Source organism: Camelus dromedarius, chromosome 11, assembly GCF_036321535.1.
Source record: "Camelus dromedarius isolate mCamDro1 chromosome 11, mCamDro1.pat, whole genome shotgun sequence".
Lineage (NCBI taxonomy): Eukaryota > Metazoa > Chordata > Mammalia > Artiodactyla > Camelidae > Camelus > Camelus dromedarius.
In genome coordinates, this window is record NC_087446.1 from 33621820 (window position 1) to 33643416 (window position 21597).

The window sequence follows — 21597 nt, forward strand, 5'->3', positions numbered from 1 at the left end:
GGGTGCCCACAAAATCCCACATGCTCCAAGACCCAGGGCAGAAGCTGTAATTTTAAAAGAGCCTGGGTCAGACCCACTTGCTGATCTTGGAGAACCTCCCAGAGAGGCAGGAGGCAACTGGGACTTAGCCTGGGGACATAGACACAGGCAACAGCCATTTTTGGGATTCATTCCACCCTAAGGGTACTGGTGTTGCCAACATTTTGTAATCCTCCCTCTTAAGCGCTTAGTAGCGCTACGACCCAGCCCTAGCTGCCAGCTGGTAGGTACCAGTACTGGGGCACTCCAGGCCACACAACTAACTGGGTGGAGACACAGACTCACCCACCAACAGGCCAGCTATATTATAAGATTCAGCTGCCCTGGTATCCAGCTCCACCCACTAAAGAGCCCAGGCCTGCTTCCACCCCCCATCCACCAGTGGGCTGTCGTTAGAGTCAGAACCTGGCCCACCAGGAGGCAGGCACCAGCCTCCAGACCTCCTGGGTCCTGGCTCTGCCCAGTTTGTGGGCCAACACCAACTGACACACCCAGGGCACTGCTCTGCCCACTACCAATTCTACCCCTGGGTATTTATTCAAAAAAAAAATAAAAACACTAATTCAAAAAGATATATATTCCCCTATGTTCATTATAGCATTATTTACAATAGCTAAGATATGGAAGCAACTTAAATGCCTATTAATAGTTGAATGGATAAAGAAGATGTGATATATATGTATGTGTGTGTGTGTATATATATGTACATATCTCACAATGGAATATTACTCAGCCATAAAAAAGTGAAATCTTGCCACTTGTGACAACATGGATGAACCTGGAGGGTATAATGCCAAGTGAAATAAGTCAGACAGAGAAAGACAAATACTGTATAATTTCACTTATATGTGGAGTCTAAAAAACAAAACAAGTGAACAAACATAAACATAGTTAAACAGAAACAGACTCACAGATCCAGAGAACAAACGGGTGGTTGCCAGAGGGGAAAGGAGTGGGGGAGGAGAGAAATAGTGAGGGAGATTAAGAGGTACAAACTTCCAGCTACAAAATAAGTGAGTCATTATTAAATGTAGTGTGGGGAATATAGCTTATAGCCAATAATTATGTAATATCTCTGTATGGTGACAGAAGCAACTAGACTTATCATAGTGATCATTTTGAAATGTATAGAAAAATCAAATCACTATTTTGTGTACATGGAAGTAACATAGCATTGCAGGTCAATTATACTTCAAAAACAAACATAGAAAAAAAGATCAGATTTGTGGTTATCAGAGGTGGAGGTAGCTGGAAGGGATTGGATTAAGGTATTCAAAAGGTACAAACTTATAAAATAAGTAAAAAAAAGGTAAATAAGTACTAAGGATATAATGTACAACATGATAAATATAATTAACACTGTTGTATGTTACATATGAAAGTTAAGAATAAATCCTAAGAGTTCTCATCACAAGGAAAAAATATATTTGTTTCTTTAATTTTGTATCTACACGAGATGATGGATATTCACTGAACTTGTAATCATTTCATGATGTATGTAAGTCAAAACATTATGCTGTATAGCTTAAATTTATCAGTGCTGTATGTCAATTATATTTCAGTAAAATTGAAAGAAAAAATTCATAAACTCTTCTTGAGGTAACTAGCTCTATGCATCTGGATACACTTCATGTGAGGCATTTGAAATGGGTTAATGCTGGGTGGGTGGTTTGGTTTTTTTTTAGGTTATTGTCCTTTTTTTTTTACAACTTTATTGAGGAATAATCAATGAAAAATAAGCTTCACATACTTAAAGAGAACTATTTGATGAACTTGGCACAAATACATACCTATGAAACCATTATCACAATCAAGATAATACATATCCTTCACCCCTCAAGATTTCCTTGTGCTTCTTTATAAGCTATGCTTCCCTCCATCCCGGTCCCCAGGCAACCACTGATCTATTTTCCACCCCTATAGATGAGATTGTATTTTCTAGAATTTTATGTAAGTAAAATTGCTAATGCTTTTCTAAATGTGAGACTTTCCTTCTTTGCTTTGGCTGCTTCTGGTCATACCATCACCACACACGAGTTGTGCTGCTCTGGGGCAGTCTCCTTCCGAGGCTTGGCAAGCCCCCTGCAATCTGTGTTGCCCTGTCCAATCCCTGCTGTAGATGCCACTTCTCTACTCCATTTTAGGTGACCTTTTTCTGTTTCCTAGAGCCATGAAGGACCCAGGAAGGCTTACATAATTCTTTTCCTGCAGCTCCCTGCTGTGACCTTGCTAGTCTCCCTTCCTCTTAAGTGGATAATAAATGTTACAGCCCTGATCCTGATGGGCAGTTCGCCAGTTAGGGCCCCAAACACACATACTATATGCTCCTTGGTAGTCAGTGAAGGCAAGTGGGGATTCAGAGCCTTCCCCATCTAGATTTCCCAGTGCTAGACTGTGTGTATGTTGTGGGGGGGGGGTGCATACAAGATTCTTGCCCTTTAAGTTGTACACACATTTTTATATAAAGTTTTAAATATGTTTTAGCATATTTATTTAGTAAAATTAAGTGCTCAGCCCTTTAAAAAATTTTTATTTTTACTGTACAAAATAGAATCAAATACAAAATGGTATTTACTCCAAAATTTCATTATTTCTGATTTGTCAGTCTTTTTATAATATGACAGAGGTCCCGTTTTAAAAAAAAAGTTACTTTAGTCTAATCTAAATAATTTCAAGCTAACCCATATCTGAAATGTGTCTTATTTCATCTTTCATATCCTTAATCTCAGCTCGGACTATTGTTAAATTAGATATTTTTTCATTTAAGAAAGCAATTTCTTTCTCTCTTTGTAGTAAGTCAGTAACCAATCTTCCAATGCGTAGTGTTAAATCATTTATCAGTGGTTCCAAGCGGGAAAAGTCCTTCTTTAGATTATACACCTTTGGTTTTAGATCATTTGCAAATGCCACTGTCTTCAGAACTTTGGCTCTGTCACTTTCTAAACTTAAGAATCTATCTGTGTGCTTGTTGAAATCACTCTGTAGCTCAGAAAGTATCTTCTTAACGGAGTTAATTCTTTGTGAATTTTCAGATGCTGTCTTTCGGAGCATTGCTGTTCGGTCAATGCTACTTGAAAGAAGATCACCTATCTTTTTTACTGTATTTTCCTCTACTTTTTCTATCTTATTTTCCAGTTCTTGCACAGAATCTTTCAGTGATGCTACATCAGCTACTAAACCTGAAATACGCCGTAGATCTGTTTTTACGGTTGTAATCTTGAGACCGACATCTTTTGCCATGGAAGTTGTACTTTGGTTTACTTTTGTAACATCTTGAGAAAGAGTTGTCAAATTGTTGTTCAGTATATCCCGTTTTTCAGTTATCCTGTTGGACCAAGTTTTCACTTCATAAATTTCCTCCTGTAGATGCTTTAGGTGAGTAATTATTTGAAAAGACTTCAATTGTTCTATGATAGCTTCAGACTTCTGACACTGTAAGAAAATATAGTACCAGAATAATTAAATTGATTAAAAGCTTAACATTTAAAATTCAACTTAAATTTTGTGTTGTTTTTAATTGTAAAGTTACTGCTCTTGTGGAAAGCATTTGGTAAAAGATACATTAAGTGTATTGCTGGGGGGAGGGTATAGCTCAGTGGTAGAGCCCGTCCTTAGCATGTGCAAGGTCATGGGTTCAATCCCCAGTACCTCTACTAAAAAAAGAAAAAAATAAGTGTATTGCTAATGAATAAAAAATAAAACATTAAGGATATTTCATAAAATGTTATTGGAAATGGCATTTTCCACTTATTTTTACACCATCAGTCCTCTGTGTAGGACAAAATGAGCTAATTGAGAGATAGTGATGCTTTTTCAGTTGCTGGAGAAGGGAGGAGGAAGCCTCCTCTAGATAGGTTTTGGTAAATTTGGTGTGGGGTGTCAAACAAGATGATATGACTTCTGAAACACAAGTTTGTAGGTATAACAAGTGCTCGAATGAAGGGACTCTGTGTATGTACTTTATTGTCCTATTACTTATCAGTAATACTACCATAGGCCTTATCAAGTTTCTTTCGAAAATAATTGTATTTCTTCAATATGTTTCCTGTGAATCACCTTTCTTAAATTTCATTTGCCTGGTTCATTCAGGTAACCTGTTGGGATTATTTTGGTAATATTAACTTAGTTTTATTTAATGCAAATAAATATTTAATATGCTTGGAATATTACTTTTATAGTAGCTTAAAAAAGGAGCAGCTACATAGTGCAAAGAAATGACAAGCTGAAATGGGGCAGCAGAACAGCTAATGCAAAGCAGCAACACCCCCTTTTGCCTCATCATATATATTTGGTTCCAAAGTATATTTGAGGATTTTTCTCAAAAGGTTTATGCTACATTAATTAGTAGTTGGGGAGGTGGCCCCAATTTTTTTTTTTTGGTAGAGAAGTTAGATTGTGAAAATGTTATTGTGGGTATGACAGTAAGGAATAGCCACAAATAGGAAGGAAATCTAGTAGTAATTGCAAAACCTTACATTTTGTTTTTTAGGGGAAAGTTTTGCAATAAAGTGTATTTGCTTAAACAGAGACTCAAGGGTGAAAGGAGAGGATTTATTTTCATCTATTTCATTACCAGGTTATCATTTATTAATGTATCTACTCTGGTAGAGCAAATGTAGCTTAATTGCCTTATGCAATTAAGACATCTCAGAAAGGGTTAAGTTTATTCTTAGAAGTATCAAATGATTAGAAAATTGCTAGTAAGTCTTTGTTTCACTTGGTAGCTTATAAAAGCAATTTATTATGAACTTCTACTGGTATTTATTAAAATATAAATTCAAGGCAGTATAGGAATAGCCTAAAAATTGTTTCACTGAATTATTTTTAAAGATTATTTAACAGCTTGTTTAACCTATTTGCCTAAGATGAACAGAAGAGTTGGAGTCTATTAGTAGCTTAAAAGATTCACCCCGTAATTTGAATATTTACCAAGTTCCTATCACATATGCAAGGCACTAAGCTAGATGCTGTCCTGTAACGTTAAATACTGTCTAATCTACAAGCATAGCAACATGAGTCAAGGGAATGATTTCTGGGTCCAACTGGCCTTCCAAAAACTTTGCTAAAAGGATCTTTGAACTAAAGGACTTGGAAATTTTACTGATCTCTAAAATTTAAAACCACTCAAAACCAGAAGAGATCTTAGAAACTATCTGGTACAATTCCCTCATTTTACAAAGTAAAAAACTGAGCCCAAAAATAAAGTGCCTAAGAATACACAGTTAGTGGCAAAGCCTAGATTAGAAGATTCTAGTGTAGGGTTTTTTCCTCCTCCACTCTTCCCTAAACGTTTATTGATTTCTTCTTATGCCCAAGGTCACAGATAAAAGTTTTGAGGGACGTATAATCTAGTTTAATAGCAACATCGTAGTGGACACATTTAGCTGAATTATAGCTTTTTGAATTCTCAAGATAGTTCTATTGATAGCAGATTTCTTGTGATTTTTTTTTCCCTCCTCCCTGGCTGAACAGCAGCAAGTTGCACTGTACATGGGAGGTCAGTGGCCTCTGGAATTGGACAGTTTCAGCAGTGTGACTGTTTAGATTCCTAATCCTGCTGAGCCTCAATTTCCTCATTTGTAAAGGGGTCTTGTAGCTAGCTAAACTGTGCAGAGAATTAGTGATAACACATGCAAAGTGCCCAGCACAATGACTGGGACAGGGTAGGCACTCAGTATGTGTTAGGATGATATTGTTAGGATGATGATGAACGTAGCTCTGCTAGCAGTGTGATGCATAATAGGCTCCAAAATGTCAGGTCTCTCCTCCCCTGCTGTGTAATCCCGGGATGGAGGATTTTGATTTGTATTAATAGTTCGTAGCTGAACTGAAATAGATGCTGGGTAAAGCTCTGCAAAGAGCTTTTGCCAATGGCAAATTTAGGTAAGTCTAAAGAGAAATAAATTGTTTCATGTGTTTGGTGAATTTCCAGCATCATTATTTTATAATGACATCATATTAAGCTCTGATCAAGATTATAGATTCATACAAAGGTCTCCAATTACGTTGAAATTAAAAACAATGCCATTAATTTTGAATCTTATAAATTTAGTTTTCTATGAAATCATACAGGCTAATAAATCAAGATTTTTCATTATAAAATAAAAAATACACTTGGTCAACAGCTTCTATTTCATTAGGCAAAATTTAAGGAAGCGTTACTACAAATACACTTTTAAACTTTACATCAAAAAGTTAAAAAAAATGTTTTGTAAGTGATTTATATGTGCTAATTTAAAAAATGGAGCCAGTACTCTCTAACAGACATTAATTGATGTAAAATTTATTATTAATTACAAAGATACAAAAATGTGTATCTTTCTTAAAGGAAAAACTAACAATGTAATTTAATATTTGATACATAGGGAAGTTTTTAAAATTTCAAATTTCTGTGTTAAATGAATTTAAGAAACAGAGGAAGACAGTGGTGATAGTTGCACAACAATGTGAATGTATTTAACGCCACAAAACTGTACACTTAAAAGATTAAAATGGTGAACAAAAAAAAAAAAACAGGAAGACAAATGAGGTACATCTAAATCTCTCTAATGACAATTTTTTATCGGAAAACCTCTGAATAAAGGAATATATACATCTGTACAAATATACACACAAGATTATCTTATGGGATACTTACAGAGCGGTAATGTTTGATTCCTTTGTAACTGTCACTATAGAGCACAGTGGCCACCTTGTTTCCACTTATTTTCTATAACCTTTACTGTGGTACACACCCAAGTTAATAATAATAATGCATCAAATCTGGTGACAGGCCAAAATAAATAAATAAATAAAAGTGAAGAGTGCAAGAGACCACGTCTGCCCTTACAGGATGGAGGCTGAAGCAACAAAGTCCCACCTAACTTTATAATTTATTTTATTGGCATGAAAATAAAGGTAAACAAATACAATTTTGTCAGTGCACAGACAAGAACTTAGCTCTTCAGAAGTCAAAAGATCTAATGTTAAGATTCCAGAAATGAATGCTGTGCCCCCAGTAGCGGCACTCTTTCAGGTCTATTTTTATGGCCCACGGGTGTCTACCATAGACGTTCCTAACCCCAAAGTAGAACTTGTTTGGGATTTTTCAAAAAACGTGCAAATTTACATACCACCACCTGACCACAACTACCTTTTGTAGCTGACTGCTAAATTCAAGTTTTTTGTGTTTAATTCCACTGAAACTGCATTATAAAACTGAGACTATAGTTGGTCGTTGGCAAGAAGAAACATAAGAACAGCGCTTCCATTTGCAGTTAACTCAGTTTCCAACACTAACCCTGGGCACTCTTCATACATCAGTGTACCAATAAAAGCCTTATGTGCGCCCCTAAACCTGCACATTTCCAATTACCATTATTGTAAAAATCTGGCAGAGCTCCCTTTAATCACATCTCAGTATGTCTATGTCTTACTTCTCATGACTCCATTACATAATTTTGTATAAAATAAAATCACTATGTAAAACAAATTTGGGTAATTTAGGGACTCTTTAAAATAATGACATACTTTTAATTCTCATAATCATCACATCATTTCTAATTATGCTGCTTTTTCCTATTTAAAATAGGGCACAGGCTTACTGGTGTATTTTTATTGTATGTAGAATAATTTATCTAGAGATCATGTACCTGCAAACTCTGTGGAGTCTGTAACACAGAACTTAAAAAAAAAAAAAAAAAAGGCCAAGTATACAAAGATATTCCTAAGGTTCACACTTCAAAGCATACACATTTAATTCATAGGGAAAAACCTCCAAAAAGAACATATTTACTCTTTTTAAAAATTTCTTACAAGTATTTATAACACAGTTTAGAACCTTAAAAAGTAAAAGTTTCCCAGGCTCAATAGTTTTCAAAAAGTGCATATTAATTCATAGCAAAGCACCCCAGGCTCTCCCTGAGGCATATTATCTTTTATTTTAGACAAAATTCCTATGAACTTGGTTGTCTGGATTCTTAGCCTGCAGTAAATTGCAAAGAAATGAAGAACTGGCCTCCACAGGCACATTACCAACCAACTTGACAATAAGATCAGGTGAGTGGGTCACCTCTACAGGTGACAGAAAGGTATAAGAAATAGACACAAGATTTGAAAAGTAGCAAACTAGGGTCATTGAGTGAGGAGGTAGATACTCCATAGCTCCTAGAGATACTATATTTGGGTCCAATATAACAGATGAAATTCATAATGATACCCATTGATTATTAGAAAAACATTGACAATATTAAGTATACTGCTTTAAAAAAAGTAGAGAAATAACTATTTTAGAAATATTTACATTTAAAAGGGTTAAAATGAAATGTTTTATTGCTTAAAAAGCTTTGACCGTCTGGATAATCCATTTGTATGGACATCTCACTTATTTTCCAATAACGTAGGATAAAGTGAGGCATATCAAAATAACACAAAAGCATGGAACTAATCTATTTAAGTATAATAATGTGGTTCATCAGAATAAATGTAGTGCATTTAAAAATCAGTATCAATTCCTTTATTTTCTAGATTATAGTCTTCTAGAGTTTCCTTTTCTTTTGTACTTGAATATACTATAAAATCATGAACTTTTCCTTTAAGAACATCCAGTTCATTCTGCATCTTTAATATACTGTTATCATACTGAATTCCTTCAAGGGTTTTCTGCATCTCCATTATTTCAGATACTGCTTTCAGCATATCATCTTCCATATTAAACATCTGAAGAGTCAAGTCTTCCATTTTCTTTTCTGTCCCTATCAGATCCTGAGAGACTCTGAGAACTGAGCGAATAGCACTTTCAATTGCTGGCAAATGTGTCTTGCATTCTTCAACTTTGGGTTCGTAGCTGGAAAGTTTACTAGTCAGGTCTTCATCTTTGGCAAAGAGAGCATGCTGTTCCTCTTCTAACTTTTCAACTGCTTTTGTGTCAGAGCCAAGCTGTTCCTCTACTCGCAGAAGATCCTCCTCCTCTTGCCTTTTTACTGTTCTAATATTTCTTAGGGTGCTATCTTCCAAATCTTTTAGCCTTTCAGTGAGCAATTTTATTTCTTGTTCAGCTGAGTTAATTTGGGCAGTAACTTGAGAATGTATATATTTTGATTCTGATTTAAAAATGTCTGTATTAACATTCATTTCTTCAAGGCTTCTCTTCCAGAAATCTGTAATATTCTGGAATTTCTCATTAAGGCTTTGCATCTTTTGAGTGAGCATCTCTTCACTATTTTGAATGTCATGCATGATACTTTGGAGGTTGGATACTTCCTGCTCAAACTGGGTCACCAAAGACATGGATGATGTAGCTTCCTGCAGGATACTTTCGGTAGACTCAAGCTGTATTTATAACACAAAACAATTCCCAAGGCTACTTAATAACTTTTATATTAGGGAAACACACTTTAACAATCACGTGCCAAATTCAAATTCTGAAGATGTCTAAAATATCCAAGGATATCAGAATCATACTGACAAAAACAATTATTACTTTAATATTGTTTTAACATATATTAAGCACATTTAATAGATTCCTGCTATGATAGAAAAATACAATTGTCCCTCATCCCTCGGCATCCACCTGCTGGGGATTGGTATCCTCATGGATACCAAAATCCATGGATAAGTCCCTCATATAAAATGGTGTAGAATGGTGTAGTATTTGCATATCATAAACTTTAAAGCATCTCTATATTACTTATAATACCTAATAAATGTAAATGCTATGTAAATAGTTGCTGGTACATGGCAAACACAGGTTTTGCTTTTTTAAACTTTCTGGATTTTTTTCTTTTCAAATATTTTTGATCTGTGGTTGACTGAATACTTGGATGTGGAACCTGGAGACACAGAGAGCTGACTGTATACACCTGAATTTATAATCCTAAATATTTGTGCATTTTCATGAAGGGATATATAAAAGAGAAAATGATCTTAAAGAAGCCCAAAGTATATCACATTTCCTTCTTTTTTTACTCTAACAGAAAGCAATTTAGTTGTCATTTTTATGATTATTCAGCTTTTTAAGAAACTAATTTAGTTATAAAATTTAATTTCCTAAATTCCATGATATGCTATTCTTCCCTCCTTTTTGTCTAGCTGAGTTCTGTCCTCTCTTCAAGGCTCAGACCAGGTCTCATTCCTCATGCAACATTCTTCCATAGCCCTCGCCCTGACAGCCTGAAGTCCTACAGCACCTATTGTATTACATATTTGCCACTTACTTGGCACTTGGCACCTATCATTCAAGTTCTTGAGTGTTCACTCTGTGCTAGATACTGGATGTAAAAATATACAGTATAGTCCCTGACCTCACAATCTGATTGGGGAGATAGTGTTTTGGATCTTTTACATCAAATATTCTAGAGTCCCAATAAGATTTATTGAGTGTCCTGTGTTCCATTATTAGGCACTAGGGATACAGAGATAAAAGACACAGACAGCATTTGCTCTAGAGAGCAGTAAAAAAGACGGATGAATTAACAACAACAAAAAAATCAGAATAGATTATGATTTGGGTGATGGCAGGATTTGTACAAGAATGCATGCTTAGAGGAGAGATCAGAATTCTGGAGCGCAACGAGGAGGCTTAGAAGTGACTCTGAAATCTGACTCTAACAGACTGATAAATTAACCAGGTGAAGATAAGAGAACTTCTAAATTCCTTAAGGGAAGAGGCCATGTCTTATGTCTTTTTGTAGTCCCCGTATCTCAGGGTTATAAAGAACATGTTTCTTGATGTTTAGGACGAAGAATGGCCAGAAACCTTCTGGGTCCACCCCCATCAGGACCTGAAGCAGTTCTAGGTGATAGCTGGGACAATGCACAATAGCATCACTCTGAATCCTTGTTTAAAAATTATTTTTAATGTACACATGTAGCCATAATGGAAGTTCCTTTAAAAACCAATTCTGAGAAATACTTGTAAATTGGTAATATTGTTAAGTTAAGTTGTCTTATTAGCAGGATTTTGAAGAGCCAAGTTTATCTTGATCTAAGGTACTTTCCTGTTTAGCCTGTTCACCAGGACATCACTATAACCTGGAGGCAGGATAAGCCAGTAGACCTGAAGTACAAGATCAACTTTTCAGGATAATAAAGGCCTCAAGATTTAGTCTGCAAATAATAATAAATGACTAGTATACACGAACAGTTAGCATTTATGGGCTGCCAATCTATCTAAATAGTTTTTCACTTCTGAAAAACAGTTAATATCTTAAATTTATTACTGCTTGAAAGTTCCCAAAGTGTTTGCATATGTACTGTATCTCATCTGATCTTTATAAAAATCTTTGTTATTCTCATTTGATAAATGATGAAGTAGAGATCAAGAGAAGCTAAACTGATGTTTTCCAAGGTCACACAGTTGTGACAAGAGCCCGTGCCTAGTTGTTTTCCCTTCCTATTGTACTATACTGTTGAGTGAGCTGTATGAAGTGGCAGCTATTGTTCAACTACTCCTAGGGCAGATTGGGGGAGAAAGAGCTATGTGAAGACTGAGTATTTCTTGGATCCTAGGATGATGTTTTAAATATCTGCTTCAAAGGCATTTAATTTAATTTATTTACTTTTAACTGAAGTACACAGGTGATTTACTATATTATATTAGTTTCAGGTGTACAATGTAGTGATTTGGTATTTTTGTAGATTATACTCCATTTAAAGTTATTACAAATTAATGGCTATATTTCCCAGTGCTGTACAGTACATCCTGGTTGCTTACAAAAGAATTTTAATTGCTGCCAAGTTTTTCATTTAAAAAGGAAAATCTTTCTTCAGAATTTGTTTTCAATAGCATTTAAGTACACGAAGTTTCCATCTCCTGGAATCTTTTCTACCATTATGTTTGCTCTGATTAGAGGGCCCTTGATGACTACAATCAGATTCCAGCTTGAGCCCTAGGTTAAAATACCAACTCTTGTAGCACCTTCCCAAAGGTCCCTAAACTCACCCTCCGTGGTACCCACTAGCACGTGTAACGGATGCATAATTTTTATTTATGGCTTTTCTCTTCTAGGGGGATTATATGCTCATTCTATGCATCAGTCTGCAGGAAATTAGACCTTCTATTTTATTTCTATTTCAGTAACACCTTTGCTTACCCTGGTGCCAAGCACAAGTCCTTGTGTACCTTATAACATGAGTAGAGGCTTAGTGAATGAATAAATGAACAAACAAGTCATGTTTCCCAATGATAGCTTGGTCCCTCGTAGCCAGACAAGGCCCATCTGATGCCTTATCGGTTACAAGCTCACCCTCTCCTGAGACGAGGTAAAAATTTTTAATCTTTCTCACTTTTTCTAGGAATCACAGTAATAATGTATTTGCATTTGCAGCTTGAAGAAACACAATATAGGAAGGATTTTAATTTTAATTTGGCTACAAAATCAGTATTTATTTTAGGTTAGTCAATCTTACGTGCATATGAATATATGTATGTTTACTAAGTGCAAAGTAAAGGAAAAAAACTGATGGATCTTTGCTCAACAAGTGCAATTCCTATTCTAATTTTATACCTAAGAATCAATCATATTTTCAGTGCTCTAGACACTTGATATTTAAATAGAAAATTGAGGTCACATCAATATATAACATTTGTTTTATATATATATATATGTGTGTGTGTGTGTATATATATATACACACACACACACACACACACATACATACACACATAAAATCTTGTCTTTTCAAAATGTTATCTAAGGCTAAATTGGATTCAAGGAAGAATGTGAAATGGTAGGAAGACCAGAGAATTAAAGTAATGGTCTAAAAGGCAAGAAAAAAGAATTATAAACTGGGGTAGAAGGGTGGCAGTGGGGAAGAAAAATGGTAAAATCTCCCCAAATAAGCCAATTAATAATTACCTTTTCTGAAATTAAGCTGATTTTACTTTGAAGACCTTGGAATTCGTTGGTTTCCATCTTTAGTAACTGGTATTGGTTTTCCACTTTCGCAAACTTTTCTGACTGCTGAAATACAAACCTGAAAAAGGAAAAAAATCACTACTTCTTAACTCATACCCACTTAAAATCTGAATTTTAAAAGGATATTTTATACCCACTTTTGGTAAGGACAACATAAATTTTTATTAGTTTATTTCAACAAACATTGAGAGAGCCTGCTGTGTGATTAGGTACTGCTTAACGGTACTACTCATGCATAGATGAGTGAAACATTGCCCCTGTTCAAGTTCACAGCCTAGTGAGTAAGATGGGGTAATAGAAATATGCACAAGAAATATTTTGAAGAAAGAAATGAATTATTTAGAAAAAGATACATGATCTCTACTACTTTTCTCAAGGCCATATCTGGGCAATATCTAGAAAATAACTGTTTTTACACTGAGATGTAGAAGCAAGAGTTAATCTATATTAAAAAGTATTTTTTAATAAAAATGTAGAAGAGAAAAAAACAGTGGGAGTAGAAGAGAGGTGATTACTTTGTAACATTTAATCAGATGTTACAAAGTAACAAAGAGTCAACTGAAAACAGGAGTCATTGTCCAAGTGACAATAGAACACATGTTCTTCAAGGTGTATGATATATACAATTGATCGTACTCAAAAATACAAGTTGAGTACGTGTACTTTAGATGCCATTCTAAAATTGGAGTGTATTTGTCATCTGGTAAAAGGTATAAGCATGAAAAAGTTATCCCAATCTTGAAAACAATAAATGGACTTTTGTTTTAGAAGACTTGAAATAAGCAAGCACAAAAGATAATGCTTTGGATCTAGTATCATTTTGGTTAATCAATTTTGACTCAATTCTTCTGGCCAAGAAAAAGCAGCAGCTGAAATTCTTTGCGTATTTATTGAGTCATCAAAAAGCAGTGGAGCAAAACCACGTGAAGTGAATGCCTAAATCAGAGTACACAGACCAGTGGTTCAACGGCTTCATTGCATATTAGAGTCACCTGGCAGCTTTAAAAAAGTATGATGCCTTGATCCCACACACAGAAATTCTGACTTTTTGGATGTGTCTTAGATATTATAAATTTTAAAATCTCCCAGCCAAGGTGAGAACCACTAATTGATACCTGTATTGTAAAAATGACTTCCATTGAAAGACAAACATTTAAAGATCCCACAACTCAACGGAGGTGTGAAAGACTTCTCAGCTTTGTGAATCATTGGAAAGGTGGTGAGGTTTCAAACTCATAAATGTTATCATTAGGCTAACCATTGTTATAAAATTGTCCAAAAATAAAATGGGTATTTTTGCTTTTTAAACAAATGCTTACTTACAGTGTTGGATGAAATAAATTTCTTTTGACGACGGCTAATGTCTATCCTATGAGTTAACAGTGAATTATGTAAGCCCAGGTTACATAATTAATACAGATTGACTTTTCTTCTGAGTGTTAATATGAACTTTTGAACAAGACTTCTGGTTATTAGAAAACACTATTATCCTAATTTCAAAGAAGGATGTGTAGACTTATTCTTTTCTGACTGGCTATTTCATTCTTGGCTTTTAAGAGACCAGCAGACAAAGACAAAGGAGAGAAACGACTTAAAAAAGTAAGTCTAATTTCAGGAACTAGCTTTATCATCCATTACTCCGCAGTGTTATCTCATGGATTTATCCTGTTAATCAGTGTGTTCATTCAGAATAAAATCATAATTATAAAAGAGACTTTTTGTGAAGGTTGATCCACTACGATGATATATTACAAGACTTTCCATTTTATTAAATATTTTTAATGTTCACCTCTGCATTTCTCTCCAAAATTCAAATATTAAGCAAAAGCTTGAGGAAAACCGTATCATGTTAGTAAAAATACCATCTCTGATGATAATTTGTAGGGTTTTTTTTTTCCATGGTTAGCATCTCACAAAAATTTTAAAAAAAAAGATTCACCATTTCTACATATGAATAGTGCATACAAGAAAAAAACAAGTATAAAGTTGACTTAGTGCTAGTAATGAAAATAAGTGTCTGTATGGTGCTGAGTAAAATACATTTGTTTCATTTTCACTTAGAAGTGCCAGACACTATTCTAAGTGCTTATAAACATTAACTCATTTAACATTAAGGAAGAGGATTTTCTAGAAGCCAAAAATGTATGCTGAGAGGTGTTTTCAATTCTGAAACACTAAGTTTTGAAACTGGTATCCAGATTAGTGCCCAAGGTGCTTCATTTAAGATTCTTTCAATGAGTCAGAGGTGTATTCTAACAGGAGCATTTTAAGGCATCCTTAACTCCCCATCTTCCCTAGTTTAGATGAGACAACAATTAAGGTGTGCTACGGACTACAGCTTCTAGTAGAAGAAAAGGACTATAAACAGCTCTGAACTAGGGATTTCTTTTTCCAGGCTCTTGGCCTCTTTTGGATTAATATCAAAGAGAGGCAGCATATCATACTGGCTGAGTGTGGAGCTGGGTAACTTTGGCTATGCCATTTATTAGCTGTACAACTGCCTCAGCTATTTTATTTAAGTTATCTTTACCAGCTTCCTCATCTGCAAAGAGGAGATTACTACTACTTAGTTTACAGGGTGTTAGAGAGATTAAATAGGTTCATGTTTATAAAACTCTTACAGTGCCTAGAGCATAACACATCAGCTATTCTCTTTAAGTACCTTGACTCTTTCCTTTGGACTGCTTTGTGCAGCTGCTTTCCCATCCCTCTGACAAGACTATAGTGGTAAGATGGATTGGGACTCCCTTCTATTTACACTTGATAGAAGCCATAGGCCTGCCCCACTTTGAAATCAGAGTTGGGTTTAGTGCAAACAAAGGATGGAATGGGTGGATAAGATCACTAATAGGAAGAGAAGCACTATTATACTGTTTTTTGGCCTCTTTTTACTATCATAAGTAAAGACTTTGAAGGGATGGATGTAAGGGATCCAGGTTAATTGGCTACCTGGGTGTAGGCCTTACAAAAGGAATCTTCCCGATTCCTTCATAATCCATTGCAGTTTAGAGACCTCATGGAGATTTAAGGCCCTGCAGAAATAAATTGTGTATTTCCTTGGAGTGTTGCCTCTGCATAGCTCCTTTAGGAATCTTGGATGGCAGACAGCTCGTTGAGGAAAATAAATAGCATTTTCTCTGGCTTTGTTTCAACTTAATGATGAGAAAGAGGTATATAACCAAAGGAAGCTATTATTATGGACCTCTCACAAGAAAGGGAGTTCCAGAGCCACTTCTTAGGGTCGGTACGCATTAGGCATGTTTCATATTATAGCTTCATTTTCAGCACATGACTGAAAGTTCAGGAAAACACTGACCATATTCCATTTTTAAAGGATTTATTAGGACTTACTAGCATTTAAAGGATAACCCTGTCTTTTAGGAAAAACTGCACTAACAACAAAAAGCTGAAAAAATGGCGTTAGCCAAGATTTTGCTAGTATGTTTTATAGAGAAAACTGTATTAGATAATAGAGGAAAAAAATCCTGAGTTATCTGATTGTTAAAGAGCTTCTGACTTCTTAGACATAATTATCACAAATGCTATGAAAGTTTTATAAAGGCAATGAAAAATTTCATTGAAATTTCCAGAAGAAACTTAAAATTTTTACAATGGAACTTCTGGTTGACTAAATTTCTATGTAATTAAAAAAGCTTGTAAGGTTTTATTTGTGTCCTGTTTAGTAATTGCATACTTTTAAAAACTTTTTGAGAGCAGAATTTCTTCAATACTCTTATTTGGAAAATGTCCTTAAGAGTTTACAAATGAGGTACGCAAACCAACACTCAAATCATATTAGTTTTTGGCAACTGTTATCTCCAACATCTTACTGTTGATATAGGATGATTATTAGAACTTCATCTAACAGAGAGATGTTAAAGTACCAAACTTTTGTTATGCATTATCTCTGTTTATTTTCCAAACAAGGATCCAAAGACTAAAGGTCTGAAGACCCTGAAATAGTGATGCCTTAAAATCGTCCTTGGACAGCGGACTGTCTCTATTGCAGGTACTAACTGTAAATTCCTGAGCTGAAGTGTCTGCTTTTCAAATTTTTTTTTCCTTTATAGATTCCTATTATTGTGTCTTCCCAGGACAGTAACTAAAGTATTGAAAAGCTGAACATTTTCTGATGTAATTTATCTCATGAATATTAATCTTTGGATAATTAATAAGGATTATTAAATTCAGTAACTAAAATCTGTTGTATTAGGTTCCATAGAGAAGCAACATATATATATCTTAACCTACTAAGTTGTTACTAAATAACTTTCCCAGTACAAAGTTTTTTGATTTACTCAAAAAAAGTCATTAATTTTAAATCATAAGAGCAGTTTATTTAAAATAGTAAGTTGTGGACATTTATTCAAGGTCAAAATATTCCATAAACAAAAATAACAATTTATCTTTTTTTGAAGAGACTAACAATTAGCATTTCACTTTATTGTAACAAATCTTTTGAGTTTGAATCAGAATCAGTCATCAGTAAAGCATAATTCAAAATATACTATCATCAAAAATATGCTAGATGAGAGGCCATACGGGGTCCCTTCTAGAATCCAACTACTCTTGAAGATGAACACTATACTTTAAATACTTTAAAAATCAGTGAAAAGTGTAAAGAAACTCTAATTTAAAGCGTCAGTCTTGTTATTAAAATACAATTGGCTAGTCCTGAAGACAGTGAGGAAAATAAAATTAGTAAGTCGGCTTTACGATTACCTCTTAGTATTCACTTTTACTATGACATCAATATATCGTATTTGCCTGGTTTAAAGACTATAAATATTTAGCTTTAGGTGAACACAAGTGCTATACTTTTGTTGCTTTCCAATACAAAAATTCAACCTGTAAGTTAGGAAGAGAATTTTAACGCATGCACATTGATCAAAATATGAGCGATACTCCGAATTTTGATATTATCATTAAGTTCTGTTGCTTTGAGATTATAATGACTTCTTTTGAGGTTGCAAACGTTGCCACTATACATTTATGGGTGGGGCAAATTTGTCCCAGATGCACATGGTGCAGGAAATAACGGGTTATAAAAACGGGAAAGCTTCCGTCGTGTAGGAGGCGCTTTATAAAGTTTGGCATGTCTTAGTGGTTGACTCATTCCCAAATCTTAGCTTCAACTCTAGTTGTGCGATTGGGGCACGGTACTAGTACAAAGGAAAATTAACCATAAGAAACGCGCGAAAGGGAACGTAAAAGTTGGGTGATCCCTTCCTTGGGGCTGAGGCAGAGGAACAGAAGCCGCAAGTTTGGGCGTTGGAGGTTAGCAGGATGCCGAGCCGGGTTGGGCCGGGGCAGAGGCGGGACCCCGAGAAGAGAGAGCGACCACGGGAGGCCAGACACGGCCTGGGCGGCCTCAGCCCACTTACCAGGCCAGGCCCAGGCACGTCCCCAGCGACAGCAGGCTCACGCCGGTCCGGGGGTCCACCCAGCCCCCGCCTCCACTGCACCGAGCCTCGGGGTTCTTCCCGCCCTCACTCCGCTTCCCAGGCTCCGCGGGGGCTCCCTTGAGCCCCGACTTCTTTCGACTCTTCACCTCGGACATGTCTGGAGATTCTCAGGACGACAAACCCTGAGGAGGCCTCTTCACCCTGGGATAGCGGGACGTGGCTGCCTCCGCCTCTGCAGGAAGCCTCGGCGGTGACCGCGCCCCTTTTCAGACTTGGCACCGCCCAGAAATCAGCCCCCTCCTCTGCCGGACTTAGCTGCTCCACAGAAGCTGCCAGCCACCCTCCTTCTAGGTCTTCCAGCTGAGGAAGGCGGGTTCTCTGCCTTAATGATGCAAACCTGGAGAGAACTTGGCTCCCGGGACGCCGGGACACCAGGGGGCGGGGCGGGGCAGCGCGTGCCACGTGAAGCGTGCCGCCGCCTCACTCGTCACCTCATTGGAGCGCGCCCCGCCCCGCCCCCTCCGCGGGGTGGGTCCGACGGCGCTTTTTTTGTGCGCGCGCGGGCACAAGCCGGGGTGGGAGCGCGCGCGGCGGCGGCCGCCTCACGGGGTTCGGGCTGTGTGTACTTGCTTGCACGGGCCCGCGCCGTCCGAGCTGGGCGGTCTGGCGGGTTTTGACTGTTCCGCGTCCTGAGGCGCAGAGGAGAAAGTATTTGGCGGGCGCGGTTAATTTATTCCTGGGCAGAAGGGGTGAGGGAGGCGGAGGTGAGGAGTCTGGGCGTCAGAGACCCGCGAGGACTTGAAGTAGCCGCGGCGGCGTCCGGAGTGGCGCCGGGGTCCCGCGGACGTGCAGTTGCATCCTGAGAGGAGGAGTGACCGCCCGAGTCGCCCTCCTTCCTTTGTGTCTGGGTTGGAGTTCTCACCTCGGTGCCCTGGAACTGCGCAGGCCACCTGCGGGGTGACGCCTACTTCTCCGCGGGTCGGAGGTCCCCGGGGGTCTTCTGGTAACTCCGGATGCGGAGGCCCAGGTGAGGCACCTGTGAGGCCCGGGCTTGTCCCGCGGCTGACCCCCGAACCCTGAATTTCCTTTCCAAAGCCCCGTTTGCCTCCCCTCGCCCCTAACTTGATTTCCCAATCTGTCGCCGCAGGGTTGCTCTTCCCAGGGAAGGCCTTGGTGCGAGGATTTGGGTAACTTTGAGCCTCCCTTTTCTCCCCGAACTAGGTTTTTTGGAGGTTCAGTAGCCGATTTTACGGACTCAGAATTATGGATTAATGAATAATTGTTTAGCATTCTGATACTGTACCAGGAAGAGAAATTATCTAAAGAGGAAGTGGTCGAATACTGCGTTTTTCCTAGATCAAACTGTCCTTTATATTTCACAGTTATGAAGAATCCTGACTTTACATGTTGATGTGGTTACAAAAGATAGGACACTAGAACTTGTTCAGGATATTTCATTGTGGGCAGAGTTAAAAAACATAAGACTTAGGTCTTTAAACAGGGCTAGGTAAAATTGGAAATAAGTTTCAGATGGTCAGAAAGTATCTCTTGGTTTAGCTATTGCAAATAACCTAAGAAGTTCATTGTTGTTTTGTGAAATCGAATTTTACTACTGAAAAATTAAGGGAAATGTTATGTTTACTTTGAGGTCATAAAACATTATTAACATTTAAAAATTAGCATGGCCTTGATTCTGATCATAACTTTTCCTTTATCAGTTTCATGCCAGTACTGAGCATTTTGTGAATCTTAACAAGCATAGGCAAATGCTCTGCTTACCTGTGTTTGCAAGTGACACATTTGGTGGCACTTTTTATGGTCATTATTGAAGCTTAATAATTACTCCTGTATGCTCGAAATTACTTGTGTTCAGCTCTCTTTTTGCACTTCGGACATAACATTCTAATGATCTCTTTTTAGAATTTTACTGTATCTTTTATTTATGTATTTATGGGAGGAGGTAATTAGGTTTATTTATTTATTTTAATAGAGGTTCTGGGGATTGAACCCAGGACCTCATGCATGCTAAAGGCACACTCTGCCACTGAGCTATACCCTCCCCCTAAGTATCTCTTTCTCTCCTACCACATTGTGAATTCCTTCAGGGGTATGATTTAATTTTCTCTGTAGCCTCGGAGCCTGACACGTAGGATGGGCTCAGTTGTTTATTGAAGGAACAAATTAATAAACACATTTAGATACTGTAATACATTAGCTTGAGTTCTGTTAATGTTTTAAAAACTTGCAAACATTGTGATGGAAAAAGTTGCATTATATTTGAAATAAAGTTGGTAGGAACTTAGACTAAAACAGTAAAAAGAATATTATTCTGTCTTATGTCCTCCTAATCTAAGAAATGACATCAGAGAGTATTTTCTGTTGCTTTGTCATCCTTAGCAGCTCAGCTGAAACATTAGTGGAGTAAGTATATGAGAAATGTGTTTACCAATGAAGACCAAGAGCTGACACCCATCTTAAATGAGAACTAATGCTCAATACCAAGAATGCTCTATTTAGTCTTAGGATGGATAAAGCAATCAATACATTTATAAATATTAGGACTTAAGTATGATCACTGTTTATAAAATTTTAAAGGAAGTTTTTAAATTGTGCAAATGATAACATGTATTGAAAAAAATTAAGACAGTACAGAAAAATAACAAAAAAGGGAAATCCCCTATAGCTTGCTACTTGGAAGTAACCCAAACATTTTGCTGAACAAACTTCTAAACATCTCGCTATGCATTTATATGAGACCAACACATACTTTGTGCTATAGGTGGGATCATATTTAAAATATTTTCAATCAGCAAGGTGTCATGAGCATCTTTTGATGACAGTACATGGATATATGTCATCATTTTAAATGGCTGTATAATATTCCATCTCTGTATGCATACTCTAATTTTTTAATCCATACTTAGAATGATGGGCATTTAGGTTGTTTTAATATTTTTTATCTTACCTAAATACTCTGTTAACTCTTTTTGTGGATATCTTACCTAAATACTCTGTTAACTCTTTAACAGATAGATATATGAATATCTCTTTGAGACAAATTCCTAGAAGTGGGATTTCTGGGTTGAAGAGAATGCTTAAACATTTCTATGTCTTGCCTTCCGGAAAAGTTGTATCCACTTTGGACTTTCCTTAAGCAGTTTATAAGAATACTCATTTTTCTCACACTTTTGAATGCATTGGATTTTATTTTTAAAAATCTTCGAAAAAAAACTTTTCTTTACATTTTTACATTACCA

General features: G+C 36.7%; 2 protein-coding genes across 10 annotated transcripts in view; one reads left to right on the forward strand and one right to left on the reverse strand.

The window, feature by feature from the left end:
• Positions 1–2514: 2514 nt before the first annotated feature.
• IKBIP (IKBKB interacting protein) lies at positions 2515–18825 on the reverse strand. Of its 2 annotated transcripts, none has more exons than XM_010989988.3 (3): positions 18320–18779; positions 12876–12993; positions 2515–3471 (listed from the first exon to the last, which is right to left on the reverse strand). In XM_010989988.3, the coding sequence occupies exons 1-3, from the start codon at positions 18493–18495 to the stop codon at positions 2716–2718; spliced, it is 1050 nt and encodes a 349-aa protein (XP_010988290.1). In that variant the 5' UTR covers positions 18496–18779; the 3' UTR covers positions 2515–2715. The 2 variants fall into 2 exon arrangements, with proteins under 2 accessions (XP_010988290.1, XP_010988289.1); XM_010989987.3 differs by lacking the exon at positions 2515–3471 and adding an exon at positions 6468–9348 and having other exon boundaries at positions 18320–18825.
• Positions 18826–18923: 98 nt separating this feature from the next.
• APAF1 (apoptotic peptidase activating factor 1) overlaps positions 18924–21597 on the forward strand; it is a 104501-nt gene continuing 101827 nt past the window's right edge. For all 8 annotated transcript variants that reach the window (XR_010383179.1, XR_010383180.1, XR_010383181.1 and 5 more), the window contains exon 1: positions 18924–19367. The gene's annotated coding sequence lies outside the window, so the exon portion shown is untranslated. The remainder of the gene's footprint in view (positions 19368–21597) is intronic.